The 15,568-nt window shown below is 36.8% G+C and overlaps 2 protein-coding genes across 2 annotated transcripts; one reads left to right on the forward strand and one right to left on the reverse strand.

Moving 5' to 3' along the window:
- Positions 1 to 2,555: 2,555 nt before the first annotated feature.
- On the reverse strand, positions 2,556 to 6,777 carry ppcdc (phosphopantothenoylcysteine decarboxylase). The gene is made up of 5 exons (XM_052097537.1): positions 6,380 to 6,777; positions 5,257 to 5,352; positions 4,957 to 5,085; positions 4,689 to 4,857; positions 2,556 to 4,425 (listed from the first exon to the last, which is right to left on the reverse strand). Exons 1-5 carry the CDS (start codon positions 6,521 to 6,523, stop codon positions 4,352 to 4,354), a joined length of 612 nt encoding a protein of 203 aa, XP_051953497.1. The 5' UTR covers positions 6,524 to 6,777; the 3' UTR covers positions 2,556 to 4,351.
- Positions 6,778 to 7,270: 493 nt separating this feature from the next.
- Positions 7,271 to 15,532, forward strand: LOC127622698 (very-long-chain (3R)-3-hydroxyacyl-CoA dehydratase-like). The gene is made up of 11 exons (XM_052096739.1): positions 7,271 to 7,455; positions 9,352 to 9,394; positions 9,473 to 9,546; positions 9,741 to 9,905; positions 10,172 to 10,220; positions 10,316 to 10,426; positions 11,548 to 11,675; positions 11,790 to 11,902; positions 12,966 to 13,072; positions 13,187 to 13,318; positions 13,614 to 15,532. Exons 1-11 carry the CDS (start codon positions 7,375 to 7,377, stop codon positions 13,688 to 13,690), a joined length of 1,080 nt encoding a protein of 359 aa, XP_051952699.1. The 5' UTR covers positions 7,271 to 7,374; the 3' UTR covers positions 13,691 to 15,532.
- The last annotated feature ends 36 nt before the right edge of the window (positions 15,533 to 15,568 follow it).

Raw genomic sequence — 15,568 nt, forward strand, 5'->3', positions numbered from 1 at the left:
GAAATTAACCTCTCACTAAAGGAGGAAAGACTATTAGAAAATTTATATCATAATGTTTGGTTCAAATGGGCAAATTACACAGTCAAACAATCAGGAATGTCTAATTGCATGTTATCTTCTCCATCACCTCTGAAGAAGCTGATGGTAGTACCCAGTTGATATGATTAAGAACAATGTGCCCAACAATACTCACAAAACTGTATTCGGTATTGCATCGAAAGGAAAGCAACCTTTTGTCGGGGTGGTGTCTGCGTAATGTTTGGGGCTGATTGTTGTACCATCGTTCCAAAACATAGAAGTTGAAAAATTTAAGAAATTAAATAACTGGATGAGCTGGATGGATTCTAGCAACTCCCCAAAGCTAAACAAGAGTGGTAGGGAAGGGGAGCCTCTTTTATTTACTATTTGTTTTTATGTTTTCGCCTGTTTATGGATAGCAAGGGAGTAAGTATATTCATTGCATTTCTTTTATAACAAAGGTCATTTTTTGGAAGTAAAAGAAGGCTGCCTTGTGAGGCTATACTCTGGGCAGAAGGCATAGGGTGAGACTATGAATAGTCTCAAAGGGAGGAATATATGGTATATTTTAAAGAATGTTATCAGACAGTATGTCAGTATGCTTGTGATGGTCAGATGTATATCTACAACGATCAGATGAATGTTGAATGTTGCATGTTCAGCCAACACATAGAAAAAGAAATAGATGCTCTTTGTATACACATAGATGACTATTTTATACATACAGATGACTATTGAGTAGAAATTAGATATGCAAGGTATGTTTTTTAAAAAACAAATGAAGCATTAAGTTTCTACCAATAGAGAGAAGTCAGATGGCCTACGGAACTAACAGTGGAAAATTAAGATGCAAGCTCATTGGCTAGAAGTAAGCAAGTTGAACGATTTATAGTTTCAAGGTAGATAACAGAAGTGTATAAAACCTGAGAGGCTGTAACTGGAAGGCAGAATGCACAACTGGCCTTCTCAGGTTTATTGAACGCTCAATAAACTTATACCCTGGTATCTGGAACCTCTAACTCAGAGATTTCTTGCAAATAGACAACAATCTTCGACTGTTATCCACGACAGACTCTGTTTGTAATGGGAATTTTTTACGTTTTAAATGTTGATTCAACCCTAGAACGCAAATATGGGTATAAAAAAAAAGAAAAAAAAGACTGCGCCTGGTTTTTATGACTTAATTTTTACATTAAGCGATTTTTTATCTGGTATTCCTGTTCAGGTGTCTTCTCTCATGTGCACTTTTGTAAAATTTAGGTAATATTTATTTTTTGTATTTTTTAATTCAACCCTTAGAATGCAGAAGTTGGTTCAATATTATATGTATTTCCTATGGTGTTCCATGCATTTCACCGGTATTATTTTTGTAATCGATTATTGATTGTAAAGTAATATAGACATATACTGTAGTGCCATATGGCAATATAGAGTACATAACGTTGTAATTTACAAGTTTATAGCATTTTGTGTATGTAAAAATAAATTTTATCCTAGTCCATTGTACCTATTTGTACGTTTTTGTGTGGGTAGAGTTTTTGTTTTTTTACCACCAAACATTGCACAATTTCTGTTCAATAGGCATTTTTAGCCTCTCTCCAACTTAATTTTCAATGTGTTTGAAACTATTCAGAATTTAATAAAAAGATATATCTAAACTATTTATAAATGTAAACAACTTATACAAATTCAATTCACCTTAAACATTTTAAATAAGTACTTTTTATCGATTTTACCTGGGTCTTTTTTTAACCCACATATGTATGTACAGTATGTATAAAAACTTGTAGCCTAAACATTTAAAATCTAAAATTAAAAATGCATTTGCTATAACATTTCTGTCAAATTATACCTGTTACTACAGTTGGTGTTACAACAGTAATGGCACATTGTGTTTTCTCATCTTTTCCTCGTCAGCCCTGTTTAAATTGTTGGATCTGTCTGGCCTTATGAGATGTTTGACTTTTAATAATTTTCTACTTTAAAGTAGAACATTTGTGGCTTAATTTGTGGGTTAATTCATGTTTTGTGGTCTGTACCACTGTTTAGTGATCCACATGATCCAGTCAAGCCGGTTTATAAACAGGTTTATATAATTACATCAACAGACAATGTCAAATTTTCATTACAAATTTGTTCTGGCTTTTGTTGTATAATGTCCCATTCAACCCAGCAGCATTGAGATAATATTATTTTTATTTTTTTTAATCTTTGAGAACAATAGGTGTTATTCCAAACCTGTATGAATGTATACAAGATCTGATATATGAATATGTTTATATACAATTTGTTGTGGCAAGAATTTTGTTGGTATTTACTTTTTTTTTTCTCTTATTTTTGGTGAAGTTTTACATACAGGAATGTCAAGTAAGTATTTTTAAAAGCATACAGAATCAGTACTTTTTAATTAATAATGCTGTACTTTATTGAAATATTGTCATGAACATGTACTGTAGAACAGGGTGTACCATGTCTGTATACAAAAAATATGTTGGAACAGAGAATTGATTGAGACCACAAAAACGGTATTATCCCTTGCAAACTGACACTGCTGGACAGACACATTGCATTTAGAAATCTGAGCACATGTGATTACCTCTTTTATGGACTGATTTATTTGATACAGTGAGCACATCTCACTGCATGAAACTTATGAGAAATATATCGTTTAGTACTGCAAGTAATGTCCAACATGATGTCCTATTTGTCTCTTAATTGGTCATAAGTATCAAATAAGTTATGTGGTAATAACTCTGATGGTCTCTATCAAATAGGCTGTGGGAGTCTTACATTTACATTTATGCATTTGGCAGACGCTTTTATCCAAAGCGACTTACAGTGCAAGTATTACAGGGACAATCCCCCCGGTGCAACCTGGAGTTAAGTGCCTTGCTCAAGGGCACAATGGTGGTGGCCGTGGGGTTCGAACCAGCGACATTCTGATTAACAGCCCTGTGCTTTAGCCACTAAGTCACCACCACTCAGTCTTATCATCTATCATAATTAGTTTCACAAGTTCACTGGTTCATATAATCCTAGAGCACATTAAGTTAAACAAATTTGGCATGCTGTCCATAACGGATGGACTCGAGCACAAGACTAGGCTCGACTTCTAAGATACCCCCTGTGATGGCTGTACTAGCAGCCACACATGGAAGAAACAACTCACGGTGGGAACTCTTTCATTTCACATTACATAATACAAAATAAATAACTGGACACACCGATATTAGTTTTAAAACTGTTTTATTAGTTATTTGACATCAGTTATCTATTTAGGTGCACACATTTAGTTAACTGTCAATTTGGCTAATTTCAGGATCATTCAGTTCCTGGAGAGTTGCTGCTGGGTGTCTCTGGCTGGCTCACAAAAGGACTTCCAACTAAATCCAAGCTGTTTAAGTAGGGGATGGATAATTGGACCGCACCATGTTCTCCAATATCATGGGGGTGGCAGAGTTGTCTATTTGGGTTGTGTTCTTTTCTTTGCTAGTTATGTTTTTGTTGTTATAATTATTTGATTGATTACCCTTAGTTTATATACAGTATTATGTGTTTGTCTACCCCCTTTTGTGTCAGAATGGCCTGATCAGCCACTATATAAGTTTCCCCATGTCTCAGTCTAGAGGTTCTGTTTTGTTAGTGAAGGTCTGTTTTGTTAGGAATTTCCTATTTTTGTGTGTGTGTGTGTGTAAATAAGTAGTCTTTTTTGTTTATTAAATAAAAGCCTATATTTTTGGAAATATATTTTCTGACTCCTCATGCCTGTCAGCTTGGTCACTCACACCCCCCTTGACAATCAGACTAATGGAAGGAAAATAAAGAGAATTTTGACATAATAAATGATGTAGGTGTTAAGAAATTTAAAGGTGGCTATGGGGAGGCAGAGGGATGCTCTTAGGATTGCCACTGAAGTGAGGCAAGAGGCATCTTATATAACCTTGAGATATGATAGGACAAGATAAGCGAACTCCTCCCGAAACTTACATCTGTAACTTCATTTCATATTAAAGACCAGTTACCAGGGCACAACGGTTCCAAAGACTGAGGAATAACCTGTCAAACGTTTAGAGGCAGAACCATGTTTTAAATATCAAAAAAATAATGTATTTAACATTTATGTTCATAAATCAATAGATATAAAGAATACAACCATTACAGAGATGCATGAAAAAAATTATTGTATCACAATAATTATTATTTCACATTAATTGTAAAAGACTAAAATATCAAACCTGTATACAACATACTAACACCGTAAACTTGTCTTTTTTTGTTGTTGATTGTAACCTTGTCTCTCCTGATTGCTGGCCCTGGTATGATAAATACAGGGTCATTCAGCAGGTTTTTGGAGGTATTGTATAATAGTATCAACAATAGTTGAAACCTCTGCCATGGCACCTTTACCTGTAAAGATACAGAGGCTGTAACATAAGACAAGTTGGTGAGCCCAAACACAAGAAACACCAATTCATTAAATCCTCCTTTGATCAGGGAGCATAATAATTCAAGCCTATCAGATTACAGCCCTTTGATATTCAGGTAACGAATAAAGCATTAGTGTTTTCACACATTGCTGCAAATTCTTATCCATCCACCAGCTTCCCTTATCCATGCAAATGCCTCATTACTACCAATCAGAACTTAAATGACACCAAGTTAAAAGATACCTTCATCTCCACAGACAAGTTTTTTGGCAATACAGGGGATCTCAGTGTAGCCAAAGCCTTTAAGTGTGGCCACTTGCTGTGCAGTGATAGGGTGCTGCCACATGGCTGTGTTCATAGCAGGACAGAAGAGCAGAGGACGGGTTGTGTCCCAGGCACGCACTACACATGTCTGTCAATAACAAAACAGGCAAGCACATTTAATAATGCATCTAAAAATGTATACAGAATTAAATAAATGCCACCTTAATGTTTTTTATACATGACCTACCAGAAGGTTGTCACAAATCCCACTTGCAATTTTGCCAAGCGTGTTTGCATCCAGTGGGGCAATGACTAAAAGGTCCGCCCAACGTCTAAGTTCAATATGAAGCACAGGATCAGAGCGCTTTGACCACATCTAACATAGAAATATAGGAAAAGCATATTTTCAGTAAGAAATCGTTTAACCAGGAAAGTCTGGGCATGGATCTAACTCCACAGTAGAAAATAAGATACTAAGAAATTGTAAAAATCTGACATCACATTATCCATGAAAATGCAGCTCCTAATCTTCAAAGGCTTTTCTCACCTCCCACTCATCCTTATCTGTGTAGACACGGACAGGAACTTCAGCAAAATCATAAAAATGAGTGGCATGGTCTGTGGTGACCACACGTACATCAACCTTAAGAGCAGAAAAATAAAAATAATGTTTAAAAAAAAAATCTAATATTTAAGAGAGAGAGGCAGCCATTTAGATTGTTTTTTTTTATTATTAATGCAAAGTTCAGGCACATAGCATACTCTGGTGGATAAATATGACATGACAAGCATATAAATATGACAATGCATACATATATAAATATAAATATAAATATATATATATATATATATATATATATATATATATATATTAGGGCTGTCAATTTAACAAGTTAATTAATTGCAATTAATTTGATTAAAAATAACGCATTAAAAAAATTCATGCAATTAATCGCAATGCCCCCGGACCATAATAAGGAAGATTCCTGAGAAATGCAAGCTTGTAGCACCACCTGTTTACTCCAGAGTGAAACTTCAGTTGTATCGCAATGCACAGTTTATACAGTGAACAAAACAATCCTTCAGCAGGCAGCACAACACAAACATGCATTACGTTCTTGCGTTCAAAACACTTGGAGCGCAAATCCGAACTAGGGGATCTCAAGATGTGTTCTAAGTATTAAACTATATTTAACTTAACACAGTGACCTAAAAAAAAATTATGTTTATGACGCAATGGACCTGAGCCCCTACACAAGCATTTGTCTGACATAAGTGTACATTTAAGGGTCCTTAAACAAGCCCTCATAATAATTCTCGAACTGATTGACAAAATCACTTGTGAAATGGATTGCTGTGAACTGTATGCCAATGATTGACTTATGTTCAATAATATGGTAGTAAACAATATATTGTATTCTAAAGCCGCTATTTGTATGGTCTTATCAATGCTTAACTCATCTGCCACAAGAAAGTAATGCATTTTAATTATCTGAATATATATATATATATGCACAGTTCAGGCTCTACATGGCTCTTAAATAGTATGAAAGATTTAAATACACAGAGCCACAGAAGTCGTGCTTGTCATGTCATATTCATTCACCACAGTGTGCTATATATGTAGGTAAATATAAATATATATATATATTTATTCTTGTCTTACTTACCCCTGGAATTTCAAGTAGTTGTGTTACCAACAAAGGCGCCTTGAGTGAAGCTACACTACCAGTCAAACCGACCAGGACACGGAATTTTGAACTATTTGTTTGCAAGTCCAATTGCAGATGATCAAATTCAGGATGCTTCTGCATTTTAAAAAATATACTTAAGCTTGCATAATTGGCAAAACTATTATGTTTTAGTTTGGTTACAATTACTTGTCTTGTAAGACCTGACGTTTCATATGTGCATTAAAGTTCGGGCAGAGGAATTGAATTTCAGTGTTCTAACTTCAGCACAAATAACGAGGAGAACATCAAATCTGAATTCCATTCACCCTGACTGTGGCTAATTCTCCGGGTTTTCTCTACTTCCGTAAACATTGGCGGATACCATAGAAATAGAAGACAGCGTCAACTCTGTTATAAATGTTGTCACAGCGGCTCCGCTGGCGGGGAGTGCACTTATGCCTATTGTCAGAAACTGAAAGTGTTCCTACGTTGCCTAATGATTCTCAAATAATTATTCAGTATCAAAGAGGCAGTAAACAAATGACATTTGATAAAGTGCGACATTACTATACAGCTAGTTTATGTCATCTCATTAAGGGCCCCTTAAAATGTTCGGTTCACACCGAACATGTCATTGCTCAGAAAAAAGCTAAACTCAGTGCAACGAACTAAAAAAAAAATAAAAAAACGTGCGAAACCAATTAGCTCTAAAATATGGCCAAAGCCGTCAGTATAATTCATGTTTACACTGTAAATAATCGAAAAGCAGCGCGGACACTACATATTGTTCGTTGTGAACTGCCCCTAAGAAGGAGCGCGCGCACCTCTGCAGTTGATATCATGCACACGTGCGCAGGCGCGTTGGAAGAATATTCTGGACAAATGACAGAATCCTTGGAAACGTCTTCCGGCAGCTCGCACATATGATTTCTACTGCCTGTCATTCATTCCTAAACTTGCATAAAGCGCATTCTTTAATGTGAATTTTTACAATGCAGGCTCTCACGCCTCACGTGCACTGGGCCCAGCGGCACGGGGAGATTTACCTGCGAGTGGAGATCAGTGATGCAGAGGTACGACGGCTGATATACGGAATCTCTTTGTAGACAGTTAGCCATTATAGGCACAATGTTAATTTACAGTTAAAGTAAGAAGTTTACATACACTTGGGTTGAATTCATTAAAACTAATTTGTATCCACTCCACAGATTTCATATTGGCAAACTATAGTTTTGGCAAGTCGTTTAGTAATTTTTCAAACAATTGTTTTCAGACAGAATGTTTCACTTTTAATTGACTATATCACAATTCCAGTGGGTCAGTTTACATACACTAAATTAACTGTGCCTTTAAGCAGCTTCCAGAAAATTATGTCAAGCCTTTAGACAATTAGCTTCTAATAGGAGGTGTACTAAATTGGAGGTGTACCTGTGGATGTATTTTAAAAGAAAATCAGACAATAAATAAAATAAAATAAAAATAAATACGGACCTCCACAAGTCTGGTTCATACCTGGGAGCAATTTCCAAATGCCTGAAGGTACCACGTTCATCTGTACAAACAATAGTATGCAAGTATAAACGCCATGAGGTCACGCAGCCATCATACCGCTCAGAGAGGAGGCGCATTCTGTCTCCTAGATCAATGTAGTTTGGTGCGAAAGAGCAAATCAAACCCAGAACATCAGCAAAGGACCTTGTGAAGATGCTGGAGGAAACGGGTAGACAGGTATCTATATCCACAGTAAAGTCCTATAGCGACATAACCTGAAAGGCTGCTCAGCAAGGAAGAAGCCACTGCTCCAAAACAGTCTACAGTTTGCAAGTGCACATGGGGACAAAGATATTACTTTTTGGAGAAACGTCCTCTGGTCTGATGAACCAAAAATGTAACTGCTTGGCCATAATGACCATTGTTATGTTTGGAGGAAAAAGGGTGAGGCTTGCAAGCGAAGAACACCATCCCAACTGTGAAGCATGGCGGTGGCAGCATCATGTTGTTGGGGTACTTTGCTACAGGAGGGACTGGTGCACTTCACAAAATAAATGGCATCACGTGGAAGGAAAATTATGTGGATATATTGAAGCAACATCTCAAGACATTAGCCAAGAAGTTAAAGCTCGGTCACAAATGGGTCTTCCAAATGGACAATGACCCCAAGCATACCTCCAAAGTTGTGGCAAAATGGCTTAAGAACAACAAAGTCAAGGTACTGGATTGGCCATCACAATGCCCTAACCTCAGTCCAATAGAAAATTTGTGAAAAAGCATTTGCAAGCAAGGAGGCCTACAAAACTGACTCGGATTATTATTCACTGAAAGGGAGATCAGGACAGTTCTTTATCTGTGCAGGAAAAATCATGTGTTTGACCTATCCTCTTGTTAAGATAATGAAAGAGAATTTATTTTATCACTGTGAACTCTGGAACAAAGGTGGTATTTGTGTTGTACTAATACAGTTGCTATGACTACTATTTATGCAAATAAAGTTGTGTATGCTAAAATGCAGGGTAAATCAAGTGAGCAAGCTGTTGCGTTGTTTTACTTAGCTCGTCTCTGGATAAGCTAGTAGAAAACGACCTTGCTTTGCGGCCACATGAGTCTCTCTCTCGAACCGGCATCTCCAGATGCCCTTTTTCTCTCTGATCAGCTGATTGACACCCTCCTCCTCCTCACAACAAGCCACAGTAGATAATCAGGGGTTTCTCTCAAATTACTGCTTATTTATAGAAAAAAAACCTCATGAAAATAAAAGTAATGGAAATACAATGGTAAAAAAATTGTTGGAACCCTGAAATACTAAGTGAATGTATTTAAATTATTCATATTACATTAGTTCATCACAGTTGATCCATAATAATTTGATGCATGGTGCATCTGAAGTCAATGTACAGTGTGCTGATACAGCAGACTGTAGGAGGAGGAGCTTGAAACCTCACACATCTTGTTTTGTTGTGTCTATCTCACAGAATATCAGTATTGGTGTAGAAGAGAACGTCCTTCACTTTAGAGGTACATTTTTAAAATTTGAATCATTACATGGTTGTTGTTCTTCTGACATTATTGAGACTTAATTCTGCTCTTTACAAGGCCAAGGACATGGAGCAAAAGGAGAAAATCAATATGAATTCAGCCTGGAATTCTTAAAACCAGTTAAACCTGAGGTTTGAGTCATCTTGTTCGCTACTTACGCAGTTGTGAAAAATTGCAGAAATACTTTGTGTGTTCAGTGAACATTTGCATTGTCAAAGACATTAGTCTGTGTAATTTGGTGCTGTTTTGTTAGTTTACTGTATGTTGGAACCACATTCAAATTGTATCAAAATGTGTGTGTCTGTCTTTTTATTTTTATGAACAGGTGAAACACAGATCCACTCAGCGGCAGGTGAATATTACGGTAAACAAGCAGGAGCACGTGTGGTGGGATCGGCTCACTAAACAGGAGAGGAAGCATTGGTTTCTAGCGCCTGATTTTGACCGTTGGCTGGACGAGTCAGATGCAGAAATGGAGCTCAGAGAAAAGGTGAAGAGGAGGGATGGCCACCTCACTATTAACCGAAATAGATTGAAAGCTTGAAATGTGTCATTTTTTTTTTTCAGTGTTAAACTACTTACTCCTATCCTAGCTTAATGTGCAGAAACAACTATAAGTAAGCCATTTGTGGGTTGATTTCCACCAAAAAAGGCAAAGATATTACATCATTTTTAATTGAAAAACATGAATGACTCTGTATATATGCAAAACAGTGCTGTGTGATGTGTTGACTGTCTCATGTTTTCTGTACACAGGAAGAGAAACTAAACAAAGTTGGCATTGATTCAAGGGTCCGAAAGGACCGTAAGTAGATTTATAATTCTATCGGTAGAAAATTAAGCTGCCGCGTGGGTCAGTTTACAAACAAATTACTTCTTTTTATGTTTCTGTGTTTACAGCTTTTGTTGGCTTGAAAAAAGGGTTTCTCTTTATGTACAACTTGGTCCAGTTTCTAGGCTTCTCCTGGATCTTTGTTAACATGACTGTACGTTTATTCATACTTGGGCAAGGTAAGTCCTTTTTTACAAGCGCAGCTGCTGAAAGATTTACCTTGCAGGCTACTTAAAGGGATAGTTCACACAAAAATTAGAATTCTCTCATCATTTACTCACCCTCATGCCATCCCAGATGTGTATGACGTTCTTTCATCTGCAGAACACTTAACGAAGGTTTTCAGAAGAATATTTCAGCTTTGTAGGTCCATAAAGTGCAAGTGAATGGGTGCCAAAGTTCCAAAATCCACAAAAGGTCAACATAAAAGTACTTCAGATGAGACTGGTGGTTAAATCAATGTCTTCAGAAGTGATATGATAGGTGTGGGTGAGACAGAGATCAATATTTAAGCCTCTTTTCCATCACTTTTTGTTTTTGGTGATTCACATTCTTTGTTTATATCGCCCCTTACTGGGCAGGGAGGAGAATTTATGATAAAAAAGGACTTAAATATTGCTCTTTCTCACCCACACCTATAATATCACTTCAGAAAATATGGATCTAACCACTGGAGTCTCATGGAGTACTTTTATGATCTTTATGCAGATTTTTTTAATGTTCCCTTTAGCTTCAAAAATTTGCCACCCATTCACTTGCATTGTATGGACCTACAGAACTATTTCTGCCTTTGTGTTTCAGCTGTTGTCATTGTCAGGAAATGAAACTCATTTTAATATTAATGAGAAGACCTACATGTCTGTTATTAGAACTTCTGTTGATACTATTCATAGAGCGCATCTCATTGCATAGGAAGTGATCTTTTTATGTTTGCAGGTAAACATGTGCACACAGTGTTTCGGTGCACTTTCACACGCTGGTGTGCACTAGTGAGCAACATCCTAGTCTGCTTGAAAAGTTGTAATGGGGTATTATGTAAACTCCAGTCCGGTTTGCAAATATTATAAAAGCAATCCATCCTAACTAGTGGAAGTGAACTGCTTTTGATAACCTATAATTTTAGTGGTACATAGCTGTTATTTCACAAACATGCAGGGGTTCGAACCCAAATAATACAATGTGCAGAGACCTGTGCAAGGTGAGGAGGGTGGATTTGGGGTTTGGACCAAGAATTTAAGTGTTTCAACGTCCTAAACTTTTAATACTGAATGGTCATGACCTTTTTTTGTCAACCCAACAGATTCTTTCTATGACACCTTTCATACCATTGCTGACATGATGTACTTCTGTCAGATGCTGGCAATAATGGAAGTTATTAATCCTGCTGTGGGGCTGGTTAAGACTGGAGTCATGCCTGCTTTTATACAGGTGTGTTTGGTGCACCCAATACTTCTGTAACTAAAATAGACCATTTTAACTAACCATTTTAGAACAGTGAGAAACATGAATTTTCCTCTCATCAAACTCCTCTCATTTCCCAAGGTGATGGATAGGAACTTCATCCTTTTTGTCATATTTGGTAGCTTAGAGGAAATGCAGAACAAGCCAGTGGTCTTTTTTGTCTTCTACCTATGGAGTGCAATCGAGATATTCAGGTAAGGATCTAAATTATTAATTCACATATACATGTTACATGTGTGATCCTCTTATTATATCATGTAAGATGAGATATATTAAAGGGATAGTTCACCCAACAACCAAAAAAATCTGTCATCATTTACTCACCCTCATGTTGTTCCAGACCTGTATGATTAATTATATCTGTGGAACTCAAAAAGCAGAATGTTTTTTCCCACCCAAACCATGAAAGCGAAGGGTGACTGAGGCTGTCATTCTGCCTAACTTCACAAAGTCATACAGGTTTGGAATGTAGGGGTGAGTAAATTACACCATTTTTGGGTGAACTGTCTCTTTAAGAATAGTTTCTGCTAGTGGGGAGATAGTGTGGAAGTCAGTGACAGTGTAGTATGAATTTATTTATCTACAGGATATCCTCTTGTGTATTTCCGGGCCAGATGTTACTAATAATTAAACTTTCGATACAGTTGTGTGAACTCCTTTGTTTGTTAAAGTGTTAAGGAAATGTATGTACTCTGTCCAGAACCCAGTGAAATGAAAACAGACTTGGGTCTAAATCATGATTACAAGCATCATCAGAAAGGGAGTTTGCATCTCTTTGATCTTGGTGTGTGTGTATATTTGGGCAGCTTTTATCATGTTTACTTGGTCAATGTCTAATGTGATGCAATTTCACATAGATACAAACCAGAATGAAAGAACATAAAGCCTAATGCTTTTAGCTGGAGCTTTTACGCTTTTTGCTCTTTATGTTGTTTCTATCTTGTGTGGTCTCTGACAAAGTTTATCAACACTACTTCCTCTTTTAAAGATAAAAGTAGTCCTCTCTTTCTCAAGTAACTCGATGTCTCATACATTGGTTTTGCCAAGAGTGAGATATCCACTTATTACCTCAGAGAACCAGGGTGACAGCTGTAACTTAAAGGAACGGTTCACCCACTGAAGTTGAGATTCAAACCCATTTGACTTTCGTGGAATATAAAAGGAAAAATTAGGACAAATGTGTTCAAAAGAACATTTGTTGGGACATAAACATGTTAAGCACACTTCTAATTTCACCTTTGTAAAAATTAATCATAGGTATCCTTTCTACATGTTGGCCTGTATTGATACTGAATGGAAGTTGTTGACTTGGGTGAGATACACCATATGGATTCCGCTGTACCCTCTTGGTGTGCTAGCTGAAGGTCTGTAGACTAGCACCGGTTACATTATGGACTCTTCATGAGACGGAAACACATTCTTACAGTTTACGTGTGTGTGCTTCAGAACTTACCTTATGCTCTCTTGTTGTCAATTAGCTGTGGCAGTGATCCAGTCCATCCCCATCTTTGATGAAACTAAACTCCTCAGCATTCATCTGCCTAAAGCCATAGGTATATCGCTCAGCTTCTCCTACATCCTACAGGTCTACCTGGCGCTCATGTTCCTGGGTAAGGCTCACATTATACACATGCTGTAAGAAAAACCAGAGTTGCCACTTTTTGACAAATTAATTTCCATGACTGTATAATTAATTTATCGAGATTGCACTGACAATTTCTTGCAAATAAAATATCTTTCATTTAGCTTGAGTTGAGCATAAATAAACAAACCTATATTCACTTTAGAAATTTCCATGACTTTTTTTTATGGTTTCATTAATTTCCATGACTTTATCAGTTCTTTGATTTTCCCAGGTTTTCTTGTAAAACTTATGCTTTATTAATTAATATCCAACAATTTCAGGCCTCTTCATCAACTTTCGCCACCTTTACAAGCTGAGGAGGAGACGGTTTCGCACAAAGAAGAGGAAAGCCAACTGAGTTCTTGTTCAGGGGAAGACCCATGCTTAAACCTCATAACTTCCATTCTTGTATCTGTCTTTTCAGTGATTTAACCTTACTTCTTTTCCATTTACCCATTATATATTTCCCCTATCTCACAGAGAACACATTACTTATCCCTCAACTTAAAAACCCAAATCAATTGCATTTACTATCTACACTTACTGAAGGACCATGACCATGCTGGGCTGTATTGTATGCATATAACTATAGAAACATTAGAGAAATAGATGCCCATATCAAATAGCTCTAAACAGGACCATGAAGGTATTTATACAGTTTGTCATTTCATCTGTGCATTATGTTTGCTGTTGTAGATTAGTTGTGACAGGCTTACTTGACTGAAAATGCAAGCAGCATTTTATATTCATGTCATTCCATGAGATGTGTTGTTGGAGTCATCTCTCTTGAGAACTGATAAGACAGACCTTGAACCTCAGGGAAAATCTCATGAAACAAATTCACATAGGAATAATCATTTTAGTGTCATTGTACACTGGCGGCCAAAAGTTTGGAATAATGTACAGATGCTGTTTTGGAAGGAAATTGGTTTTTCAGTTCACCAAAGTGGCATTCAGCTGATCACAAAGTATACTCAGGACATTACTGATGTAAAAAATGTACCATCACTGTTTGAAAAAAAGTTATTTTTGATCAAATCTAGACAGGCCCCATTTCCAGCAGCAATCACACCAACACCTTATCCATGAGTAATCCTGCTAAATTGCTAATTTGGTACTAGAAAATCACTTGACATTATATCATACATGGCTGAAAGCTATTTGGTTCATTAAATGAAGTTTAACATTGTTTTTGAGTTGCCACAGTATGCAATAGACTGGCACGTCTTAAAGTCAATATTAGGTCAAAAATGGCAAAGGCGGCAGCTTTATCTAGAAACTCATCAATCAGTCATTGTTTTGAGGAATGAAGGCTTATACAATGCTTGAAATTGCCAAAAGAAATGGAGATTTCATACAAATGTGTACACTACAGTCTTCAAAGACAAAGGACAATTGGCACCATCAAGGACAGAAAGAGATGTGGAAGGCCAGATGTACAACTAAAGAGAAGTACACTAGAGTCTCTAGTTTGAGAAATAGACGCCTCACATTTCCTCAGCTGACAGCGTCATTGAAATCTACCCACTGAACACCAGTTTCATGTACAACAGTAAAGAGAAGACTCAGGGGTGCAGGCCTTATGGGAAGAATTGCAAAGACAAAAACACTTTTAGACTGGGCAAAGAAACGCAGACATTGGTCAACAGATAATTGGAAAAGAGTGTTATGGTTCTTAACTCCATTGAGCTTTTATGGGATCAGCTAGACTCTAAGGTGTGTGAGAAGTGCCCGTCAAGACAGCCACATCTATGGCAAGAGCTACAGGAAGCGTGGGGTGAAATGTCACATGAGTATCTGGATACTGACAGCTAGACTGCCAAAAGATCTAGTAGATCTGCAAAGCTGTCATTGCTGCACGTGGAGGATTCTTTTAATGAGAACTCTTTGAAGTAGTTTAAGAAGTTTTGAGTTTCAGTTCTGAAGTTTTCAAATTGTATTCTTTTTTCAAGTTATTAATGTCCTAACTATACATTGTGATCAGTTGAATGCCACTTTGGTGAGTAAAAGTACCAATTTCTTTCCATAAGTGCAAAATCTGTACATTATTCCAAACTTTGGCCACCAGTGTATGTCATATCTGGACAAGAATGTGCATGGTAAATGCAACTGAAAATGTTTAATTAGAAAATGTATTTGAAAGAATATTTGCATTTTTCAGACTACCGTACTCTAAAGCATAAAACCATGTTTTACAATTGCCTGTAGTTTATTCAATTTAAACAGGTGCTTTTAT

The sequence above is a fragment of the Xyrauchen texanus genome, chromosome 29 (assembly GCF_025860055.1).
Source record: "Xyrauchen texanus isolate HMW12.3.18 chromosome 29, RBS_HiC_50CHRs, whole genome shotgun sequence".
Classification (NCBI taxonomy): Eukaryota; Metazoa; Chordata; class Actinopteri; order Cypriniformes; family Catostomidae; genus Xyrauchen; species Xyrauchen texanus.